Raw genomic sequence first — 22620 nt, forward strand, 5'->3', positions numbered from 1 at the left:
AAGTACCCCCAACGCTTTATAGAGATCCAGGACACGTTATGATACCAATTGCATCAAACTTAATACATTCAGTTGTTTCCTGACACTGCAAACTTTATATTTAAATTACACTACACATTCCCTAAAAGCCAATACAGAGACTTTAAAATAAGCATTAGCTATTAACTCGATGTAGCACATCAGTTAAATCGCATCGTCCCTCCCTATCAAATAAATGAAAACTAATTTATTTATTATTATTTTATTATTATTATTAATTCAGATTATAGGGAAAGATGTATGTATTTGGGTAACAAATGGATTGTGATGTATTGTTTTGTCAGGCTATGTTGTTAATCAGAGATTTTTCAAAACTTTATTTGTCGTTGCATTTCAAATGTTGGGGTGAACAAGAAGAGTCAAGGATGAGCTTAAGATCCTGTGAAGTTGTAATCGCAGGATTTGCAAAAATGAAAAAGCAAAAAAAGGCCGGCGCCCCATGCAGGGTCGGTTGGCCCTCAGTAAGGTCAGCATTGTCCCTGCGTCAGCTGGAGCCCGGGGGTTAGCTCGCAACGCTGGAGACTGTTACAGACCATAACAGCCCTCCTCATCTCCCGCAAATGCTCTTTTCAAACCCCCAGGCGTACAAGTGGTGGGATTGTCAAATTCCATATCCGCGTCAACAGGCGACGACGTTGCGGAGAACTTAGCTTAGCCGCGGGGCTTGGTGCTGTACGGTACCTGTCGGCTGGGGGAGCCGGCTAGCACCGGAGGGACGCTTCCCTTAGTCAGCAGGGGTTGGCCCAGGGTCCAACATTAACTGTTATTACTTTATACTCGCCTGAGTGAAAAACTCTAACGGCACAGCAGCTGTTTAAATATGTAACCCTGAATTGTATTATGTGCCAAGTGTTCAAATCGACCCACCATTGGCTGGTGGCAAGGTGTCATTCTGAACCCTGGTTGTAGCGGACCTGTTTGGCTGCTGCTAACTGCCTTTATCTTTTTCTCATATCTGTTATGTTCATTTTGATGGTTAAGTTGTTTTCTTAGGGACACACATAGGGATTTGAATCATTTGGCAGTTTGGGGTTTTATGACCAGGGAAGGAATATTAGGATAAGGCAGCAAACACACATTTGCGTGTGCTGAGTTAAAACTTTTCTGAGTATGCTAATTATGTAACTGCAGTAGTTTCTTTATCTGCATGCTCTTAGTGCTTTAGCTAGCAACAATAAGGAAAATCATCGCCTCTCCTTTTAAAAATGTTCACAGTTGAAATCAAATGCCTGAATCTCTGATTTCCCCTGCTTGACAGTCAGAATGCAGCACACGGTTTAATACTGCCTTAGATGGGTATCCCTTTGCAAGCCAATATCCAAGTAACCACATTGGTATTATACTAAGCTTTGGTTGTTCAGCATCAGTTCCTAGGTAAACGAAAAGTAATTAAAACACAAATTTCCAGAGGACGTCTTTGTTGGTTTCAAACTTCTCACACAATAAAACGCTCTGCCATAAACCTTCAAATCATCTACTACACATTACAGCTTTTACAGGTAATGTGTAGTATCTGGCAAAATCCCCAGCCTCTTTAATTAATCCGTTGTGTTTTTCCCATTTGGAATCATAGCTTTTGATCATGGATCAGATATTTTTGATAGCATGACAGATATTGTAAGGTTATATCTTGCATGGCCACATGTTTTAAACCAATCATTTTGTTGACTGCCGTCAGGTTCAACATGCCCCATGATGACAGCAACAAGTGTAAAGAGGATGGAGTGAAGATCCAGCAGCACGTGATGGCCCCCACCCTCAACTACAACACCAACCCCTGGATGTGGTCCAAGTGTAGCAGGAAGTACATCACAGAGTTCCTTGAGTAAGTTGCACTGCTGTTTTAAAAAGCTCTGTTGTTGCGTACGTGCAAGGGGATTACCCCGTTAATCTTCCTGTGTTGCTTGCTGATTAAGAGAGATTAAGGAATATTCTCGCTCAAATGTGACATGACAAAGTAGAAGGATCAATTTAATTGCGTAATTGCCATTTGATATACAGTATGTTATATATACTGTTATAATAATATGACTTGAATTGATATATATATATATATATATATATATATATATATATATATAGACGTAAAAGCATACATGACATGTTCTTTCTATTTCTTGAAGCCGCTATGTTCACAACACACACTACCCGTAATGCACCATGTTTTTGCGATAACCCATACAGTACAGTACAGTTGATTGAGTATATTTACATTAAAGGAGACTGGCTCTACAATAAGGCGCCAGATTATACATAAAATGCCCACCTCGAAGCATACTTAGTATATGTTTTTCAAAAATGTTCATTCATCAAAAAAGTCATTTGTATTGTTTTCCTTAACAGCACCGGGTATGGTGAGTGTTTGCTGGATGAGCCAGTCTCTCGGCCATACAGCCTCTCCCAGCAACTGCCGGGGCGCATATACAACGTCAATAAACAATGTGAACTGATTTTTGGGCCTGGGACACAGGTGTGCCCTTATATGGTAAGTGAACAATACGTATACACGATGACTGAATGTAAACTAAGTCATCGCATGCATGTTGGACCGGCATGAAGCAGGGGGGAACCTCCTGAAATATCTCTCAGGCTATGAGCATCTCAAATTGGTCACGATTATTCATTATCAAGAAGATTTAGAAGATTTATCAGCTATTCGTTCTGGGATTAACTTGGCCTAAACAAATCAATTGAGAAAAAAGCCCAAGATAAACCCTAATTGTCCACTTTGCTCCTGGCTAAACTTTATTTTTGCCGAACTGATTTGGTCAGAATGTGGTCGAGCAGCCAAGCAATTGGGAATGACTGGAGTTTTCCCACTGCTTAACCGTGCAGACAGCCTTCAAAATGTCACACAGCTGTCTACTTCTAAAGCTGTTTTGGCTCTCATATCTATCCCTTACCACAGATCCAGTGTCGCAGGCTGTGGTGCATGAGTCCAGAGGGGCCGCAGAGGGGCTGTCGTACGCAGCACATGCCCTGGGCGGACGGGACAGAGTGCTCCCCTGGAAAGGCAAGTGCCATGGAAACACAAAGACAAATGTATAGGAACCAGGAGCACTTTGGCTTCTCGTTGGCAATAGACAGAAAAGATGGAATGACAGGAGGCGCGTGTTGAGTGTGTGAAAGCGTTCACTGGGGAATACTCCGCTGTGATTGGCTTCCAGTTTTTCCAACTGACAACGATCCAGGGTAATGTTTTTCCAGAAGCAATGGAAGATTTCCTATTTTCCTCTTCCATCAAGTGGATTAACAATGATCCCAAAACGATTGACTGGGAATTTTTTGTACCAAGCCATGAAAAATAAGAAATATCAGGAGTGACACTTGTGAAAGCTTTGTACAATGATGGCATCCAGGTTGGTTTGAGCCATGTGGTGAAGGGAGGATTTGCTTGTCTCTGTGTGGTAATCAGGATTTAAGCATACCTAGGTGGAGGTGGAAGTTGTGACTAATGGAGATTTCCCTCTTGGTGACTTAAAGCTAGCTTTAGTGTAGCTTTTAATTAGCCCCTCCTGTACAAACCCCTCACTTCCTGCCACGACCAGGGGGACATGAAAGAACTGTGGACTAGCTTAACTCCTGAGATCCCAAGACGTACTATATGTTCCTATGAGTGGCTACACCAGTCACTGGTCCCCTCTCTAACGCCGGACCCCACCGCACTAAACACCGTGCGATGTACGTGTTTGTCGAGTCCTGTAACATTATCCCCGCAATAAACTGAGATGTTCTATTTCATGTCCATCTGGGTGACGTTGTTTCTCCCGGAGTCCTGCCGCCAGACAGGCACAGCAGTGAACTCTTCTTTTTTTCCCCCCCTTTATTTTGGTTTCCTCTTTTTCCATTTGCTGCACTGTATAATTTCTCCCAGATTAACATCAAAGGGCAATGCGAGGGGGGAATGAGATAGATGTGTTGCCAATTCCAAACCTTAGGTTACATGTGGTCGCCCTATCTCTCTCTTTTCTCTCTCTCTCTCTCTCTCTCTGTCTCTCTCTCTGTCTCTCTCTCTCTCTCTCTCTCTCTGTCTCTCTCTCTGTCTCTGTCTCTCTCTCTCTCTCTCTCTCTCTCTGTCTCTCTCTCTGTCTCTCTCTCTCTCTCTCTCTCTCTTCTCTCCCCACATTTTCGCCCCTCTCACCCTATTTTAATCTCTCCAGCTCATTGACTCATTGCTCGTCTTTCCGATGACGCCATCTTCTCAATGTAGTATCATTAATTTTGTTGTGTTCTCCTTGTGTCCGCCGCGCAGCAATGTAAGCACGGCCTGTGCATCGTGAAGGAGCACGACGCGGCGCCCGTTGACGGGGCGTGGGGCGTGTGGAGCCCCTTCGGCACCTGCTCTCGGACCTGCGGCGGGGGCATCAAGATCGCCGCCCGTGAGTGCAACCGACCCGTGTAAGTGGTTTACGTTTGCCCTCGTCTTTGTAGTCACGCAACACAAAACCTTAACATGTCTCCGCTGTCCCAGTCACCTTTTAGTCAATGTACCATGGATCAGCCGTCTTCAAGGGAATTCCTCCCATAGCCGGCGTTCCCCAAGCCCTTTTCGGGGGGGAATGAACACGCTGATGTGTTGAAGCTTTTGCGGTTGTTTTTCTTCCCGTTTTCTGGGAAAACATTGAGATTGTGCCTCGCTGAGATACCTTTCATCATGGGTTTAGAGGGGTTGCTGAAGGAGAACACCTCGGCCGATGCCGCTAGCTATCCCACTGCACTGCAGCTATGCCATATATAGCCCTGGCTTAACCTAGCCCCCCCCCAGCCTAGCCCACGAGCCAGGCACAGTGACCCATAAGACACATGTTTGCGTGGGTGAATGCGTGAGGACTGGCGGCTGGCTGGATGGTCGTTTATCATGGGGTCCTCTTCGCCCCCAGGCCAAGGAGCGGGGGGCAGTACTGCGTGGGCCGCAGGATGAAGTTCCGCTCCTGCAACTCGGAGCCGTGCTCCAAGCAGAAGAAGGACTTCAGGGAGGAGCAGTGTGCCTCCTTCGACGGCCGGCACTTCAACATCAACGGCCTACCTCCAAACGTCCGCTGGGTGCCCAAGTACAGCGGCAGTAAGCACCACCTATCGACCCCCGATCAAGGCATCGTGTTCGGGGTCACAGCTTCAGTGTTGACAATGTCGGTGGCTGACGACGTTAAAACAGCAGGTCTCTGTCTCTCTGTTGCCCCCCCCCGTCAGTTCTGATGAAGGACAGGTGTAAGCTGTTCTGCAGGGTGTCCGGCAGCACGGCCTACTACCAGCTCAGGGACCGAGTCACAGACGGCACGCCGTGTGGACCAGACACCAATGACATCTGTGTCCAAGGCCTATGCAGGGTAAGCATGCCGGAGCCCCTCGTTCATGAGCTGCAGAGGAAATGCCTATGGATGCTGACCAATGTGCTAAATATCTCGGTCAATGTTTTCTTGTGAGACAGATATTCTAACTTCGTTACGTTTCTGCACTATTTCAACCTGTGGTTTAAAAAATAATTGCTATGGACAGACCGGGGATTATGCTGTACAACTCACCCTCACACACAGTATTTGGAAAAAATCTCAAATTTCCTTCCCATGTGTCCCTGCAGCAAGCAGGCTGTGACCACGTACTCAATTCAAAAGCCAGGAGGGACAAATGTGGCGTGTGCGGAGGCGACAACTCCTCTTGCAAAACCATTGCAGGCACCTTCAACATTGTCCGCTACGGTGGGTTGTTTTGTCCTTGTTCGGCCTCAAACTAGCGCAGCATGGTCTCGTACCATTTATTCTTGATCCTGATTGGTAGAACACTATCCAAGGCTGTGCAATGTCTTTCAATAACTAGGACGTCAACGGTCAAACACACCACATTAAATTGATAAAGAATTCATGACGTTATAGATGAAGGTGACTTATATCTGATCATCGTTAGTGCTTGTGATGTAAGCACAGCAAAACACTCCCGTTATTGCGAAATGTGTGATGTACGAGGGGGTACGTGATGCAGCCAGGGCTAAGCCGAGGTTGCTTACCACCGCCCGAGTACAAAGCACAAGTTTATTTCCTACTTAAGTCCCTTCGACCTCCCTTATTATGACTGCTTTATCTGCTTTGGTCTTCTCCAAATGTAAAATGAGACAATGTTATTGTTTCCTGTGGCGATGAGTCTCTTTTGTTTTGACTTTATCAAGGTGTACGCCATGTGCTCACCATTTGCAGGATACAATGAGGTGGTGCGAATTCCAAGCGGCGCGACGAACATAGACGTTCGTCAACACAGTTACTCAGGGAAACCAGAAGATGACAACTACCTTGGTAAGTTGCAAACAGCTGTGGCTTTATCGTCTCATCTTACTTCTTAAGGTTTCACCGGAAAAGATCAAATAAATCATGCATGTTGTTTGTTGAGGACATCGGCAACTAAGCATAGCTTTTTCTCCATATGAGTTTGCATTGTTGGAGTCTGTTAGTCTGCCTGGATGGTAACATTTAGCCCAATTTGTAGAAGTCATGTGAATGTGAATGTGAGACGCAGGAAGCGGGCTAAGCAGGCATTGAGCCAGAACTCACTGATAGACGGATGACCCTCTGGGTATCCTTCAATCACTTGGTTTGTGGGTTTCCTTTGGCCCTGCACTCAAGTGTGTTTGCATACATGTGGGTCAATGTGTAGGTTTGTATATCTACCATCTGGATTCCTCACTCTATGGTATCTGTGAGTGCAAGATATGTCTTTGGCTCTGGCAAAGACAAATACAAAGTCACACAGACCTAGAATGGCTGATTGATGTTCCTTGAATTGTGTGTGTGTTTGTGTGTCTGTCTCTGTGTCTGTGTCTGTTTCTGCGTGTGTGTGTGTGTGTGTGTGTGTGTGAGTGTGTTTCTCACAGCGTGTCCCAAAGCATTTGCTTCTGCCTGTTATTGTTATGGTCATTCATCTGGCGTGCTTCTCTGCGTGCGTCTGAAGAGTGTCTGTACAAGCATTCATCCGAGGCCTTGAGCATGCTCTGCTTTTTGCGAGGAAAGGAGCTTTAGTGCTCTCTGTGGATGCCTCAATGTAATGTGTGAAATGGTGAGGAAAGTGAAAGAAGCAGGAAACGAGCGAGGTAATCGTGTTAGGACGACCGGCTCTGCTGCTGACTGGCGAGCAGCGCTGTAGGCCCCTGGATGGGGCTGATCCGGAAATCTGAGGATTATTGTTCTTGCACTAATTATGCAGATATGTGGACTACTGTAGGCCTTCCTGGTAATGGCAACCTGAGCTATTTGTCCTGCTGTGCTCCGATAAAAATTGGCAACACTGTGCTGTTTTCCCGTATCTATTTTATCTGAGGTTAAATATAGCTTTGACCCAAAAGATAAGGGGAAATATTCCACATATTTCAATTGTTCAAACTTATCATGACCATATACAATACTTTCTTTTAGGTTTTTTTGCGATGACTAGCCTGTGCTAATTGTCATAACTGAGCGTTCAACTTCTTCGAGCACAGTTGGACCACAGTGGACCTTCTCTTGCTAACTGTCTCTGTCTTCTCTGCCTCAGCCATCTCAAACAGCCGGTCAGAATACCTGCTCAACGGGGAGTTTGTGGTGAGCATGTTCAAAAGGGAAATCAAAGTGGGCAACGTGGTCATCGAATACAGCGGCTCGGACCACGTCGTGGAGAGGATCAACTGCACTGAACGCATTGAGGAGGACATCATTGTTCAGGTAAACAAACAGGCCCTGCCTCAGGACTCCCTAGTTAGGCAAGGCAGCGCTGCTCCACTGCGGGCTGTAGCTTAGAGGAGCAAGTGTCGCTCGAGATGTTTGGATTTCAGGAATGTTTGCTTTTCCCATTATGTCTGTGTGTGTGTGTGTGTGTGTGTGTTCGTGTGTGTGTGTGTGTGTGTGTGTGTGTCTGTGCATCTTTAACGGCTAGCCCTCTTTACAGGTTGTTTAATGCAGGAACCCAATGCTATTTCACCGGTGTCCATCGCAGCGCCGCAGGCCAGCGTGGAATAACTCCATCTCCTTGACTTATACAGTGTTTTATTACACGGTTCACAGTGTACTACCCCCGCCACCCCCTCTCCCCCCCTCCCTCCAGGTGCTGTCAGTGGGAAACCTATACAACCCAGATGTGAGGTTCTCCTTTAACATCCCCATCGAGGACAAACCGCAGCAGTTCTTCTGGGACGCCTACGGACCATGGCAGGACTGCAGCCGCCTGTGTCAAGGTGAGAGGGTTGGGCTGGGGTGGTGGTGATGGGGCTGGTGGTGGTGGTGGTGGTGGTGGTGGTGGTGGTGGTGGTGGTGGTGATGGGGGTGGTGGTGGTGGTGGTGGTGGTGGTGGTGGTGGTGGTGGTGGTGGTGATGGGGGTGGTGGTGGTGGTGGTGGTGGTGGGGGTGGTGGTGGGGGTGGTGGTGGTGATGGGGGTGGTGGTGGTGGTGGTGGTGGGGATGGTGAGCCGTGTGATGGTGCTGTTGGGCCGTGTGTTTTTGGGCCGTGTGGTGGTCGAGGTGGTGGTGGTGTTGGGCCATGTGGTGGAGGTGGTGGTGGTGGAGGTGGTGGTGGTGGTGGTGGTGGTGGTGGTGGTGGTGGTGGTGGGCCGTGTGATGGTGCTGTTGGGCCGTGTGGTGGTGGTGGGGGCGGTGGTGGTGGTGGTGGGGGTGGTGCTGGTTGAGGTGGTGGTGTTGGGCCATGTGGTGGGGGTGGTGCTGGTTGAGGTGGTGGTGTTGGGCCATGTGGTGGGGGTGGTGCTGGTTGAGGTGGTGGTGTTGGGCCGTGTGGTGGTGGTTGGGGTGGTGGTGGTGGGCTCTGCGGTAATGTTATAAAGGAGCAGTGGAAGAAAATATGAGATGTGAAGGGAGAGAGAGCAGACGTGAGAAAGGACAAGACATAGGGCAGACAGCGTGTTTGCTGACTAAACTCAACAGGTCTGTGATTTTTCTTTTTCTTTTTTGGGCTTTGGAATCAAATCCAAAAATGAAACGCATGATAGTTCATAGCAGAACAAACCTGGGTCTGCTTCTTTTTTTTTTTTCCTTCCTCATCTTCTTGGCTGAAGATGTTTGAGTAGGTGGGTGTGTGAACTTGTGTCTAGCTTGCAGGCAAACTGCAAAACCTATTAGGTGTTATATCTCTGGAAATTTGGTCTGCCTCGACTCTGAATTCTTTTTATGCCTGACCAGTCTTATTCACACACACACACACACACACACACACACACACACACACACACACACACACAAACACACACAGACACACAGACACAGTAACAGACACACACACACAAATACAAACACACACACACTCCGACACACAATTAATCTGGTTGCCGTCTGATTTACGTTGAGTTTCTCCAGCCAGTGTTGAGACACTGAGACACACACGGCACTGAGCTGAAAATCTTGAGGACACAAAGTACTACGAACCAATAGAGCAACAAACCAATCAGCGGGCCATACAAATACTGAATACTGATGCATCAACACAGGAAGTCTTTCATCAAACATGTTTCATCAACTTTTTGTACGTATTTGGTACACTGTTTGGTCAGGGCAATTCTACCTGCATCACTGAAAGAACTGAATTTGACCCTTTTGGGGGTTGGTGAATTCTCAGTCATTGGGTAACAAACCATAAGGACAACACAAACTGTAACATTCATACCCATGTCCATGTGGGTTCTTAGGGGAGCGCAAGCGGAAGATAGGATGCAGCCGAGAGTCAGACAGGGTGGTGGTGTCGGAGCAGAGGTGTGACGGTACGGCCAGACCTGCCGTGATCACCGAGCACTGCAACACAGAGTGTGAACTCAGGTCAGTCAGCCTCCCTCTCTCCCTCTCTCTTTCGCCCTCTCTCCCAGAAACCCTTCATCTGTTGCCGGGAGCAACAGAGCATGAAGGGGTCTTCTGTGTTGAATTGCACTCTCGTCGTATCTCTTTGTTCATCTGTTGAACACCTAGGCTCTCCTGACAACCCTTTCCATCTTATAACACCTCGGCCCCTTGATCATCCCTCTTCTCTCTCTATCCGTCCTCACTTGTCGCCCTGACGCCACATGTTCAAATATTCGGAGAGTGATGTTTTCCCCATCCCCTCGCCTTTTGTGACGCCGCGCACAGATGGGAAGTGGCCCGTAAGAGCGAGTGCACGGCGCAGTGTGGCGTGGGCTACCGCACCCTGGAGATCCACTGTGTCAAGATCAGCCGCAGCGACGGCAAAAGCCAGAAGGTGGACGACCGCTACTGCAGCAACCAGCACAGGCCAGGAGACAAGGAGGGTTGTCACGGGGACTGTAGCCCGGGGGGCTGGGAGTACTCGTCCTGGTCCGAGGTGAGGGCGTGTGTGTGTGTGTGTGTGTGTGTGTGTGTGTGTGTGTGTGTTTGTGTGGGGGCGTGTGTGTGTGTGTGTTAATGTGTGTGTGTGAGGGCGAGGGTGTGTGTTTGTGTGAGGGCGTGTGTGTGTGTGTGTGTGTGTTTGTGTGAGGGCGTGTGTGTGTGTGTCTGTGTCTGTGTCTGTGTCTATGTGTGTCTGTGCTGTCAAGCCTGCTTTGACAATTCCCCATTCATAATCAATAGTATTGTACGGGTATAATGTTCAACCTTATTCATTATTATGTTTGTGTTGAATGTATGAGCTTGAATAAAAGTGAGCACCTATGCAGTGACTGCAAACTGACGATGGTACTATACACTGCATACATGAGGGTACACCATCCATCCTCTTCATGTGTTTTCCAGTGCACCAAGACCTGCGGGGGGGGCACCCGGCATCGAGGGGCTTCGTGTGGGACCGATGACAGCAAGTGTAACCAGAGGGACAAGCTGAATGTCCAGCCCTGCAACGAGTTCCTCTGTCCACAGTGGAAGACCGGTGAATGGTCGGAGGTGAGAGCACAGAGCTCTCTCTCCGATGAGCGGGCTCGGTGGATCTATTAGATGTGGTTTATCGTGATTGAAGAACAAATCCCACCGCTTTGCGTCTGTTGGCCTTGGAGTGTGTCTATGTTCTTAAACGTAAATGCATTCATCGTATTCATTTATCTACCCTTTTTTTTTTTTTTCAAGGGAAACTGCAGTTCATGTAGCTTGCGTTTACAGTGTTAAGACCCCAAAATGTAAACAGAAATCCTATCATGTGTGTTTTAGCTTAGCATGGGTCTCTTTGTGCTGTGGATCCACAACGCAGAGGATAACGCTGGACTTAACTTCCCAACAGTTTACACATTCTAGACCAAGGGGCTCGCAAAGCTGCCGACCACATTCCACAAATGTTTTGCATCTCCCATGTGGTGCTCCTAAATGCAAACAGGCACACTGTACTATGTACACACACACACACACACACACTCACACACTCAGACCCAGACATACAGACACGACGACACAGACACTGATTTCCAACACATAAACAAACCCGTCTTGCTAGCTTGTACGTGGATAGTCTGCATTCAAGGCCATTTTGTGTGTTAAAATCAACATATCCTACATGGCATGGGCACCATGTGTCCATGTTCACCAGTGAGCCGCGGATGAGCACTCATGCTAACACTGAGTGCAGCCTCTCACCACGCTACGCCTGTGTGTCTCCCTTAGTGCCTGGTGACCTGTGGGAAGGGCTACAAGCACCGGCAGACCTGGTGTCAGTTTGGTGAGGACCGGCTGGACGACCGCTTCTGCGACTCCTCCAAGCCTGAGTCCGTGCAGACCTGTCAGCAGCAGGAGTGTGCCTCCTGGCAGGTCGGCCACTGGGGACAGGTGAGGCGGAGCCTGGGGTGATCTTCGACTGTCCTTCCACTGGTTAGCTCGGTCATCGCATTTGTGTGCTGTGGTTGGGACGGATGGAGGTGAACAGGATAAGTGCTTGTGTCTCCCTGTGTCCCTGTCGCTTTGACATTGGGACGAATGGAACCGACAGAACGCAAGGGAACAAGATCGGGGTTAGTGCTATTGTCTCCTCTGGGCTTTTCAGTGTAGTTGTGTCTGCCCTGCCGGCCCTGGGATGGATGGGACCGGGGGAAGTGGTACCGTGCCCTTGATCGGCATTCTGTGAAACCCTGACCCGCTCAACCCTTGGGTTGGATTACACTCTCTGTTTCCAAAGTAAAAGGCCAAGTTTAGGCAGTTGATTATGTCCGGTTTTTTCGTAGGAGAAGTTGGCATCGAGCTGTTAAATATAAGGATTAATAATAATATTAATAGATCAGTTTCCTTCTTCTAGGAATTTTTAAATGTGGTACTACGGTATTTTTTTGTAGGCTCCGGATCCGATGGTCAGTAGATTCTGATCACTGAATGACCTTACTGTACAAATGGCCGGGAGGTGAGCTCTAAAGATAGAGCTTTTGGCGGGGGTTCCTAATATGTGTTTCAAGAGCTTTAGTTCCAGTGGGTTTGTACGTGAACGGAGAGATGTGTCCGTGTCATGCCAACACTTCTATGGTTCGACAAATGTACGCTGCTGCACATTTTTGAGGAACTCCTAATGCCAGGATAGTTGTGTGCTGATGGACCCCGGTCCTATTGGGTCGGGACCATGCCATCAAAGGGCATGCTCACGTTAAGGTATATTTGAGGCGGTCTAGTGAAGCATGTGCTGGATGGTAGGCATAGCAGCCGGTGCCACACCTAGCCAGGCAGGGAGGGAGCTGAGCCGACTTGGCTACAGTGGAAGAAGTGTCAGTGCGGTGTCGAATAAGTTATTCATGCATCGTGATACAGCCAAGTTCTCATCTGCACGACAGAGGCGGGAGGAGTAGGAGGTTCAGGGAGGGGGGGAGATCAGTACATCTGTGTGTGTGTGACTCCATTTGTTTTGTTTTACTAATAATTAACATCTTTTTCCCCTCTGTCTCCCCTTTCTTTACTCATCGTCTTTTTGACTCCCTTTTACTGATCTGCACCACATTCTCCCTCTCTCCATCTCGCTCACTGTTTCTTTCTCTTGCTCCCTACCTCTGAATTGTCCTTCGTCACTACCCCCTCACTCTTTCTCTCTCCCTCTAACTTTCTCTCTCTTCCCCCATGTCTCTTTGCACTCTCTCTCCCCCTTTCTCTCTCTTCTCCCCCCTGTCTCTCTTCTCCCCCCCCCCCCCCCCCCCCCAGTGCACGACCTCGTGTGGCCAGGGCTACCAGATGCGGGCGGTGAAGTGTGTGGTGGGCTCCTACGGTGGAGTCATGGATGACATGGAGTGCAACGCAGCCACGCGGCCCACCGACACACAGGTAACCCCCCCTCCCCACTGTCTGCTTTCAGTTTGTCCAGCCTCCACTCATCCCTCTCTTCACATAGCCTCAGTGTTGCCAACTGGCCGGTTTCTCTCCAGACTTGATGAATTTTTAGACCCCCGTTAGTGTCAATATTTCTAAAAAGCAACTTGCAACAGATTGAGCAAGTTATTCAGACCATCAGGGAAAAGGCGAGAAACATAATCAAGCCATTGGGCAGCAGTGCTACTCTCTAAAGAGTCATTGTTTGGTCAATAATTTTACACAAAAGGCAAATTACAAAGTCCCCTGCCCTAAACAATCTCAGTGGCGACACCTTTGGTGATAAGTGGTATGTGATTCCTATAGATTCCAACACTGTTGCTGCCGAAAACCCAGTTTGTAACAATCATAATACTGCTTATACAAGGAATATCCATCAGTGGGCCATAGTCTTAATTATCCCCATAGTCCCCATACCTTATTAGGAGATAGATAGTTAACAGAAATTGATATACATTGACATTTTCGATATTGGCTCCTTTAAGACTTTCAGCAACCTAAACCATATTTCAATCAGTAAGGAACCTTTCTAAGCAAAAAATACTATTCTAACGGAACCTCCGTCTGTATGTTTTTAATGTATTCCCCCTACAATGTATTTGGCCGTTGCAAACGGAAATTATGCATGTGTTTATTTGCATATTGAGCGGGGAAGTAAGAGCCGATCACAAATGCTCACTTGAGACTCATTCTAATTAACTGACACACTCAGAGCTGTCCACTTGTGATAAGATCACCCAAGACTCATGTTTATGCCAGGTGTGAGTTGGGCCTCTCTGCTCCTCTTTCTCTGATGTCTCAGGGCAGGAAAGGGGAAAATGGAAATGGTTTAATTTTGTGTGGGGGTGGTCAGGGGAGAGTAGAACATCAACTCTAGGGATTGCAAATGGCTGCAGGCACACAAGTACACACAAACACGAACACACAAGCGCGTCTTTTGGTGAAAGTCCAAGTCAATTCTCAAGTCTTGTTGAAGAGATTAACTTTTTTATTTAAAACGTTCCCAGTTGTCAAGTTTCAATGTGGTGCAAATGGATAATATATGCTAGTCTGGAAATCAGATATTTTATTCAATTAAATTGACGGGGAGGGCTCCATTTCATTCCTCAATCTGGAAATCATAAAACTATGTTTGCAGTTGCCTTCGTTCAATCAATTAAGCAGAGTTCAGCTCAGTTTAGTTTTCTCTTTTATGAAAAAATAAGACCAAATAAATATGTAGTGGAAACAGAGAGAAACTCAAAAAGCTGACATTTAAATGACAGCAGGCTACCCTTAAAAGTATGAGGTTTGGAAGCATACAAAGCACTATAGGTGGGACAGATGGCTCACCTCGTTTGGTCTTTTATTGTCAAATTATTTGTCATTATGGGGATATGTTGTTGTGTTTCAAACTGCCGCAGTGTTTCGCAGGCCGGATATGGCAAAAAAAAAAGTTTGACTGTAGATTTATGTTTTATTCAGGATTTTACAACTCTCTTTGGTTCTCAAAATGGTATCGACAACAAAAAATCCCATGATGCATTCTGATGTGCTAGCCCTATAGAGATATATATTTTTGGACTGAGAAAGAGAGCTATTGGATTGTTCACAGATGCGGAAAAAAGTGATCTGTTAGTGAACATTGATTTTCACCACGAGGTTACTACTAGCTTGCAATCAGTTAGAAAACATAGATATTCACTACTAGCTTGACTTTGGTTAGCGAACATGAATGCTCACCACTAGCTTGACGTTGATTCGCGAATATGGATGTTCCCTATAGCTTGCTGTCGGTTAGCGAACATGGATGTTCACCACTAGCCTTGGGGATGACCACAGCAACACCTCTCGTAAGGAAGTCTGCTTGATTACATACGGCGATAATTGTAATTCACAGAAATAGCGCAGGCTTTGCTTTCCTGGGTGTATCATGTTTTCCGGTTTGCGGATGATTTAATGATAAAGTAGGCACTTCGAAGGAACACTACCTTCTTCCCACCTCACTGATTAAGGTGTTGCGGTTTCTGTTTATAATCGTAACGGACCTTAACGTAAATCCGGAAGTGGTGTGTGTGCTGGTGTTTGTGTGTTCCCGAGGGCTCTCGATCACTACTCCCAGCTTCACGTGATCTTACACTGAGCCCTTCTTTGAGCTAGCAGATACGGTAGGCAGGGAGTGGGGGGTGGTTTAGAGGGCAAGTTCACGCTGGACCCATTTCAGAGGACTGACCCCCCCAGCAGCTCTTGATCTTTTTCCATTTAATTGATTCTTTATTTAGGTCTCGGAGACACAATGACATCCATTCTAACCAATTATACTTAAATTTAAACATGGTAAACATTTAAGCATTTACAATGTAACACAACAAGATGTTCTCACAGACAGTACCAATGACCATGACATGGCCATTGCGCCTTGCTGGGCCTCACTGAGGCTCACTGAGACTCGTTAGGACTCACTGGGATTCAGTGGCGCTCACTGGGACTCACTGGGACCCACTAGGACCTGCTAGGGCTCAGTGGGGCTCAATAGGACTCACTGGGACCTACTGGGGCTCACTAGGACTCACTGGGACCTACTGGGGCTCAATGGGACCCACTGGGGCTCACTGGGACCCACTGGGGCTCACTAGGACCCACTAGGACCTGCTAGTGCTCAGTGGGGCTCACTAGGACTCACTGGGACTCACTTGGACCTGCTAGGGCTCAGTGGGGCTCGCTGGCACTAGGATTCACTGTGTGTGTGTGTGTGTGTGTGTGTGTGTGTTACTGTGTGGAGGGGAAGGCCAGTTTTGGAGAGAGAAGTACTTCTTCACCTGTTAATCAGAGGGAAGGAAACATGGGTTGAATAGGTTTTGTGTGTCAAACCTTGGCAGGGCCCCAGCCATCAAGGTGCTTAACGTCGTTATTATGCACACACACAAACACATACACACACACACACAAGAACATTCACAAACATACACACACTTTCAGAAACAATGAAATACACACTCAGACACATAACACAACACAAAAACATACACACGCAGACACACACACACATACACACATGCAAACCCTTATACACATGAACACAAAAACTGACACATAGACACACACAAACATGCACCATCCCGAGTCTACAAAGCGACGTCTGTGTGCTACAGATATGTTGTGTGCCGGGGGAGAGAGAGAGGACCTGAGAGAGGACCTGTTCGCTTCCGCTGGGAGGCAGGAGGCGTGTGGAATGTGGAGCCTGCTCAGACGCTGCCACGCAAACCCATTTAGAAAGGGGGAAAAAACCCTGACCCCCGGATACTCGGGAGGGGGAGGTCAGAGGTCATGGGTCGATAGCGGCAGTGGTGGCGGTGAGGTGGGAGTGAGGCGGCGTCGAACGAGGGGTGGGGCTTTTCAGAACAACCACGCCAGCATCGGCATTGGAGCTCTGGATAGCGCTCCACTGGGACCTGTTATGACAGGGATCAGGGCTTTACGCTGAGCCGCCTAGAACCACAATCCATAGTTTGAACTGACGCGGCAAACCCCAGCTCACATTGTTATGCTAAGGTGGTCGGGGGGAGGGGGGACTAGGGGTGCCCGGCAGGGTGAAAAAATCGTGGTCAGCTACCATATGTATGACTAAAGAGAAAACGTGAACCCGGTCCAAGGCTGGCCCTAGAGGTCAGACCTTCATAAACCATGTAAGGAATAAACCACGATGAAGTGACCGCGGGGGTGGTGAAGCGTCTGAGGCCATGCTCAGGTTGTTTGTTGTACATTATTTTCCAAAAGCAGGACACCCAGGAATGGTTTATTCCGCTAATGACACAATTACCGAAAACGGTTAGATATCAGTTACTTTCATCCATAATATTATAGTGTTTTGATGGACTTCATCAGCTGAATTTCAAATATTGTTCTGCTGTGCTTTGAGCATATTGTTTTTGGAGCGTAACGACTGGTCAATAGTTTTATCTGACCATTTCTGTTCATTTTGGATTTTTAGCGCATCAATTACGAAATGTTCAAAGCAGAGGTGTCCCGTGATTGAAAAATAACGCACACCCTTTGAATGTTATTGACTTCAATATCAAAATGTAGTATTTAACATTGCTGTGATACAGTCGTAAGTGGATATATGTCTATCCCTCTGATTGGCTGTCCCTGCCTCCATAGGACTGTGAGCTGGCCCAATGTCCCAGCAGCCACCCTGTCCCACCAGGCACCAAGACTCCAGCCAACCAGGGGCACAAGACACAGTGGCGGTTTGGCTCCTGGACACAAGTAAGTGCCCCTCCTTCTGCCTTCCCCTCCATGTGTGTTGATGAGTGTTTGTGTGTGTATGTATGTTTCTCTCTCTCTCAATCTCTCACTCTCTCTCACTCTCTCTTCCCAAACAACAGTGTAGTGCCAGTTGCGGCAAAGGCACGCGAATGCGCTACGTGAGTTGCCGTGACAACCAGGGCGGGGTCGCGGAGGAGTCTGCCTGTGCCCACCTCCAGAAGCCCCCGGCGCGGGAGGTGTGCACCGTGGTGGCGTGCGGACAGTGGAAGGTTCTGGAATGGACCGCGGTAAGCACTTTGCTGGACATGTCCTCGTAAACCTCCTCCTGGCTGACTTTGTTGTTGTCGTTTGAGTCGCCTCACGCTGGAACCACAATGAACTCATCTTGGTCGAGCTGGTTGTTAGAAAGATCAATATGCAGGGGGATGAAGCATCCTGAAGGGCTCGTCATGGTGGATCTGCGAGGTCTCCCCCCCCCCCCCCCCCCCCCTCCTGGGCCTGCAGCACGTTACACGTCAACCGTAGCTGATGAACAATCGTTTCCATGCACATCGCGGTGCAGATGGGGTTGGTTCCCTTCACGTGTGCTGATAATCAATCTCCAGCCCTTGACAATCCACCGTGTCTACACACATTATGTCGTTCGTTGCCTTGCAATTGAATTAATTTCATTTTTTTATTCGATTTACGTAGCTTGCGTTCTTAGAAAGGGATTTGGGAGAGATTCTTGGAAGTGGAAGGGCGGGTTTGTTGTGGGGCCTTGTGGAGGGTTGGTAGGAGACTAGAGTAGAGACACTAGAGAGAGACTTCAGATAGTTTTTGTTTGGATATGCTTTGCGAGAGAGAGAGAGAGAGAGAGAGAGAGAGAGAGAGAGAGAGAGAGAGAGAGAGAGAGAGAGAGAGAGAGAGAGAGAGAGAGAGAGAGAGAGAGAGAGAGAGAGAGAGAGAGAGAGAGAGAGAGAGAGAGAGAGACGTTGGAATGAGGAGTCTGAGCTGGGACATATTGTGATCTCTCTCCTTGTTTACAGATGGTTCTCATCAAACAAAGTGCTGGTGTAACAGCGCTGCAGCCTACACCTCTGTCCACCTCCCTCTCACACACACACACACACACACACACACACACACACACACACACACACACACACACACACACGCGCACACATGCACACAAATGCTCAAGGCACTCATTGACCTTCAGGCAGGAAACTGGAAGTAGTTCATCCCAAGGCTGTGTGTGTGATCCTCAAAGACCTGCCCCAGCCGCACACACACACCATAAACCCTCCCTTCTGAATCTACACATCATAGAGACATGTGAGAAACACAGTTAAATGTACAGCAATGTCTCTTTTCTTTCACCACCCTGAAAGTGTTTACGACATAATGCAATATAACATCATGAATAGTGTCCTCACCTTATTCTACGGGGTAACATATCGGATAAAACGCAGTGACTCTATCTCAGGCCTTTCCAACCCTTTGACAAATTCCCTCTTTCTGCGATATCTCGAGTGCACCGCCGTTGACCGCATGGCGTGCCGGAGATGTTATTAAGACAGACCGTGCTGGTAATCTAGGGAAAGGGTTTACACTAGACAGCTGTTGCGTAAGGATAAAAGATGTCCCTGCTGCACGAGGGAATGCAGGACCGGCATGGGAGAATCTAATGGGAGCAGTATGAGTCCCCGAAAGCGAGGCATTGTGTCTTTTTGGTCCAAAGGGTTGGCTGGTGCGTTACGGGTGTCTCTCAACAAATTAGTATGCAAAAAACGTGAAAGTACGAGGAATGTACAGTTGGCTGATTTTTTTTCTTTGAGTGTAATCCTCTTGTGTTGTGTGCGGTGATCATCACGGCGTATGCGTGTGTAGATCCACGGCGTTCACAAACAGGGAAACATGAAGCCATGTATTATAATATGAAATGTGAAATGGCTGTGGTGCCACATGTTGCATACAGCCTTGGTCAGGATGTACATTCTTTGTGAGCGGAGCAGTAAAACTGTTTCATACTGTGGGCGATGTTTCATGTCCTTTGTGCAGACAGTGTGGTGTCTTTGGGGAATGCTTCAGTGTTTCTTCAGGCGCTACGGCAATCAAACTATGGGTGTTCAGTTGTAGAACACGTTTTTACTTTAGTGTAGACAGTGTGTGTTTCATTATCTATTATTTCATCTCTGTTTGTGGTTGTGTGTATACATATTTTTGTTTCATTTGTCTGTATGTGTGTGTGCATGCATGCGTGTGCGTGTGCGTGTGTGCGTGCGTGCGTTCAGTGCTCGGTGTCCTGTGGCCAGGGGAAGACCACGCGTCAGGCGCTGTGCGTTAACTTCAGCGACCAGGAGGTGAACATGTCAGAGTGTGACCCGGAAGACCAGCCCCCCATCGAACAGGACTGCGCCATGTCCCAGTGCCCGTCCCGCTCCGGGGACCCCCGCTCGCTGCCCTCCCTGCCCGGCGCGGGCCCCAGGAGCAACCTGCCACGCTCCCAGGCCGACCAGTGGAGGACGGGACCCTGGGGAGCGGTGAGTTCTGCCCCGTGCTAAGGTCTACAAATTGGTTGAAAGTGACGAAAGACACAAATGATTTATACAAAGCAAAGGTATTGTTCTTCCAACAAGGCTCACTTAAATTTAAAATGGGGAGTTTCACAGTAGAAACGAATATAAAGATGCACTGCCCTAAGTGAGCCAGCACTTGGCCGTTGTGATGTGTTATAAGATTATAAGATTTCGCTATGTCTTTCCCCATACAAATATGCTATATATTTGTACGGCAAGGCAAGTATATTGATATACCTAGCAACCTGCACACACAATGGCCATTCATAGTGCTTTATGTATTTTAAAAACATTAGCTATCAAAGACAACCATTCAAAGGCTCAACATATTTAAATATGGTGAAAGCATAAATAATGCAGGGCCGACATGCCTTTGGAATCCAAAATCGATGGTCATATAAATCCCCCGCAGTTTGTTTGAGCTCAAGGTGGTGTCCACTATATAAATGTTATATTGCTAGCCTATGAGCTAGCCTCACTCATATACAAACGCGGTCCTCCCAGCCCTCTTCACTATGACGGGGCTGATCCGTCCGGTGAGATGCAGCTCTGCAGAAGTTTGACCCCGAGCTTAAAGGTCACTGCGGTCTCTCAATATCGTCTGGCTATTTTAAAATTTGGGTCACTGATGGTTTATCTGTTTCCCTGAATCTGCCCAAAAATAGCCCTTTTTAAATCATTCTGGGAAACAATGAAAGCTATCTTGAGCGACTCTTCCTTCCTCCATCCTGTGGAAGCGTATTTTAATATAGCAGCTAGACGTTGAGCGAGGCACTCTACATTGTTCAGCCTTTTGTTAATGTTGTTCTGTGCGAGTTAAACCGACGCTCCTTTTGAACTGTCCAGCTTTTGAAATGTCTGTTTTGGGAAAGGGGGGGGGGGGATGTGAGATGTGAGACGGGAGTGTGTTCCTTTAAAGTCCCCCAGAATATCTCCGCCTTTCTTTGCAGAGGGATTTAGAGGAGGCTTCAGTTTCATAATAAATAGCCTAACTTTAGATTCTTCAATAAGTCAAGCATTGTTTTTTTTATCCTCCATTGATCTCCCTCCACTGAACTCGACTCAACTTGCTTGCTTTGGCCGGAAACCCTTGGCCCGTTCGTTATTCAATTCGGTAGTAGTAACATGTTCTGTGTCTCTGTGATGCATGTGTGTCTGTGCACCATACGGGAACACATCGTATTCGGTTACCGGACAACATCCGAGTATCCCGGCCTAGACTGACCTCCTCTCTCTCTTCTTGCGGGGGGGGCCTCCAGTGCTCCAGCACGTGTGCGGGGGGATTCCAGCGCCGGGTGGTGGTCTGCCAGGACGAGAACGGCTACTCTGCCAACAGCTGTGAGGAGCGCAGCAAGCCCATCCAGCAGCGCTCCTGTGAGTCCGGGCCCTGCCCGCAGTGGGTGTACGGCAACTGGGGAGAGGTAGGACGAAGACCGCCGGGCTCACTAACTGTACACCTATCAGTCTATGTGTTTTCTCTGTCCGTTGTGGAGCTCATAGCAGTCCTTACCGTCCCTGGAGAGAGGGATCCCCCTTTCTGCGTTCCTTCTCAAGGTTTCTTCCTTGAGTTTCCTTGCCTCTCAGGGAGAGGGGGGGATAATGTTGCCTGTGAAGCCCTTTGAGGCTGGAACTGTGATTAATGGCTATACAAATACAATTGGATCGACTTGTCTTTTTATCTGTCGGTCCGTCTGTCTGTTACTATTGGTAAAACTCTCTTTCTAATTGGATCCGGCCTCTATCATAGTCGGCTGGTTGGCACGGTGTGTAACAACCATGAGGCGTCCTTAATGTATATTTATGTAAGCCTGTTATCACATGTCACTCACAGCCTTGTTCCTGTGTGTGTGTGTGTGTGTGTGTGTGTGTGTGTGTGTGTGTGTGTGTGTGTGTGTGTGTGTGTGTGTGTGTGTGTGTGTGTGTGTGTGTGTGTGTGTGTGTGTGTGGCAGTGCACCAAGCCGTGCGGAGGCGGGGTGAAGACCAGGCTGGTGGTTTGCCAGCGGCCTAACGGCGAGCGCTTTAACCATCTGAGCTGCGAGATCCTGGACAAACCGCCGGATCGCGAGCAGTGCAATACTCAGTCGTGTTCGGCGAACCCGCACTGGAGCACGGACCCATGGAGCTCGGTACGCTCGTAAAACATACTTACCTTTTTTGGTTTTGTCTCCAACCCCCTGCTTTTTTTTTTCTCCATTAAACAGTCTCTAATATTCCACCTCACAAGGAGTTTCATGGCTGAGCCTGTTTTTGCATGACCCCAAAAACCAAAAAAAACACGAATGAAATGGGGGCAGGATGACATTTGAAGTGTGTGTTCGTGCTGGACAATCACACAAGTCACACTTTTGTTCCTCGCCCTCCTGCAACTACCCCCCACCACCACCCCCACCATCGACTAACCCATCTCACCTCTCCCTCTGTTGATCGGTCGATGTTCTCAAGACCACTGGAATGGTGTTTCTGTTGCACTTAGAGGAGGTCGAAGGTGCTACCCTTTGGCGTTGGAGGTGCTCCCCCTAGCGTCAGAGGGGTGCCCCTTATC

The 22620-nt window shown here is 47.9% G+C and overlaps 1 protein-coding gene across 1 annotated transcript in view; it reads left to right on the plus strand.

Annotated features, from left to right (window-relative positions):
* Positions 1–22285, plus strand: part of adamts9 (ADAM metallopeptidase with thrombospondin type 1 motif, 9) — a gene marked incomplete at its 5' end in the record, with an annotated part of 28523 nt that extends 6238 nt beyond the window's left edge. Inside the window, 20 exons of the mRNA XM_079747836.1 lie at positions 1718–1864; positions 2383–2524; positions 2948–3052; positions 4292–4437; positions 4920–5101; positions 5230–5366; positions 5618–5735; positions 6228–6323; positions 7555–7721; positions 8101–8230; positions 9689–9815; positions 10122–10332; positions 10740–10886; positions 11595–11756; positions 13104–13223; positions 17409–17516; positions 17636–17803; positions 19793–20041; positions 21337–21498; positions 22028–22285. Coding sequence (XP_079603962.1) covers positions 1718–1864; positions 2383–2524; positions 2948–3052; positions 4292–4437; positions 4920–5101; positions 5230–5366; positions 5618–5735; positions 6228–6323; positions 7555–7721; positions 8101–8230; positions 9689–9815; positions 10122–10332; positions 10740–10886; positions 11595–11756; positions 13104–13223; positions 17409–17516; positions 17636–17803; positions 19793–20041; positions 21337–21498; positions 22028–22216 — 3013 coding nt within the window. The 3' untranslated portion in view covers positions 22217–22285. The remainder of the gene's footprint in view (positions 1–1717; positions 1865–2382; positions 2525–2947; positions 3053–4291; positions 4438–4919; positions 5102–5229; positions 5367–5617; positions 5736–6227; positions 6324–7554; positions 7722–8100; positions 8231–9688; positions 9816–10121; positions 10333–10739; positions 10887–11594; positions 11757–13103; positions 13224–17408; positions 17517–17635; positions 17804–19792; positions 20042–21336; positions 21499–22027) is intronic.
* Between the last annotated feature and the right edge of the window lie 335 nt (positions 22286–22620).

Source organism: Pollachius pollachius (genome assembly GCF_949987615.1).
Source record: "Pollachius pollachius genome assembly, chromosome: 12".
Lineage (NCBI taxonomy): Eukaryota > Metazoa > Chordata > Actinopteri > Gadiformes > Gadidae > Pollachius > Pollachius pollachius.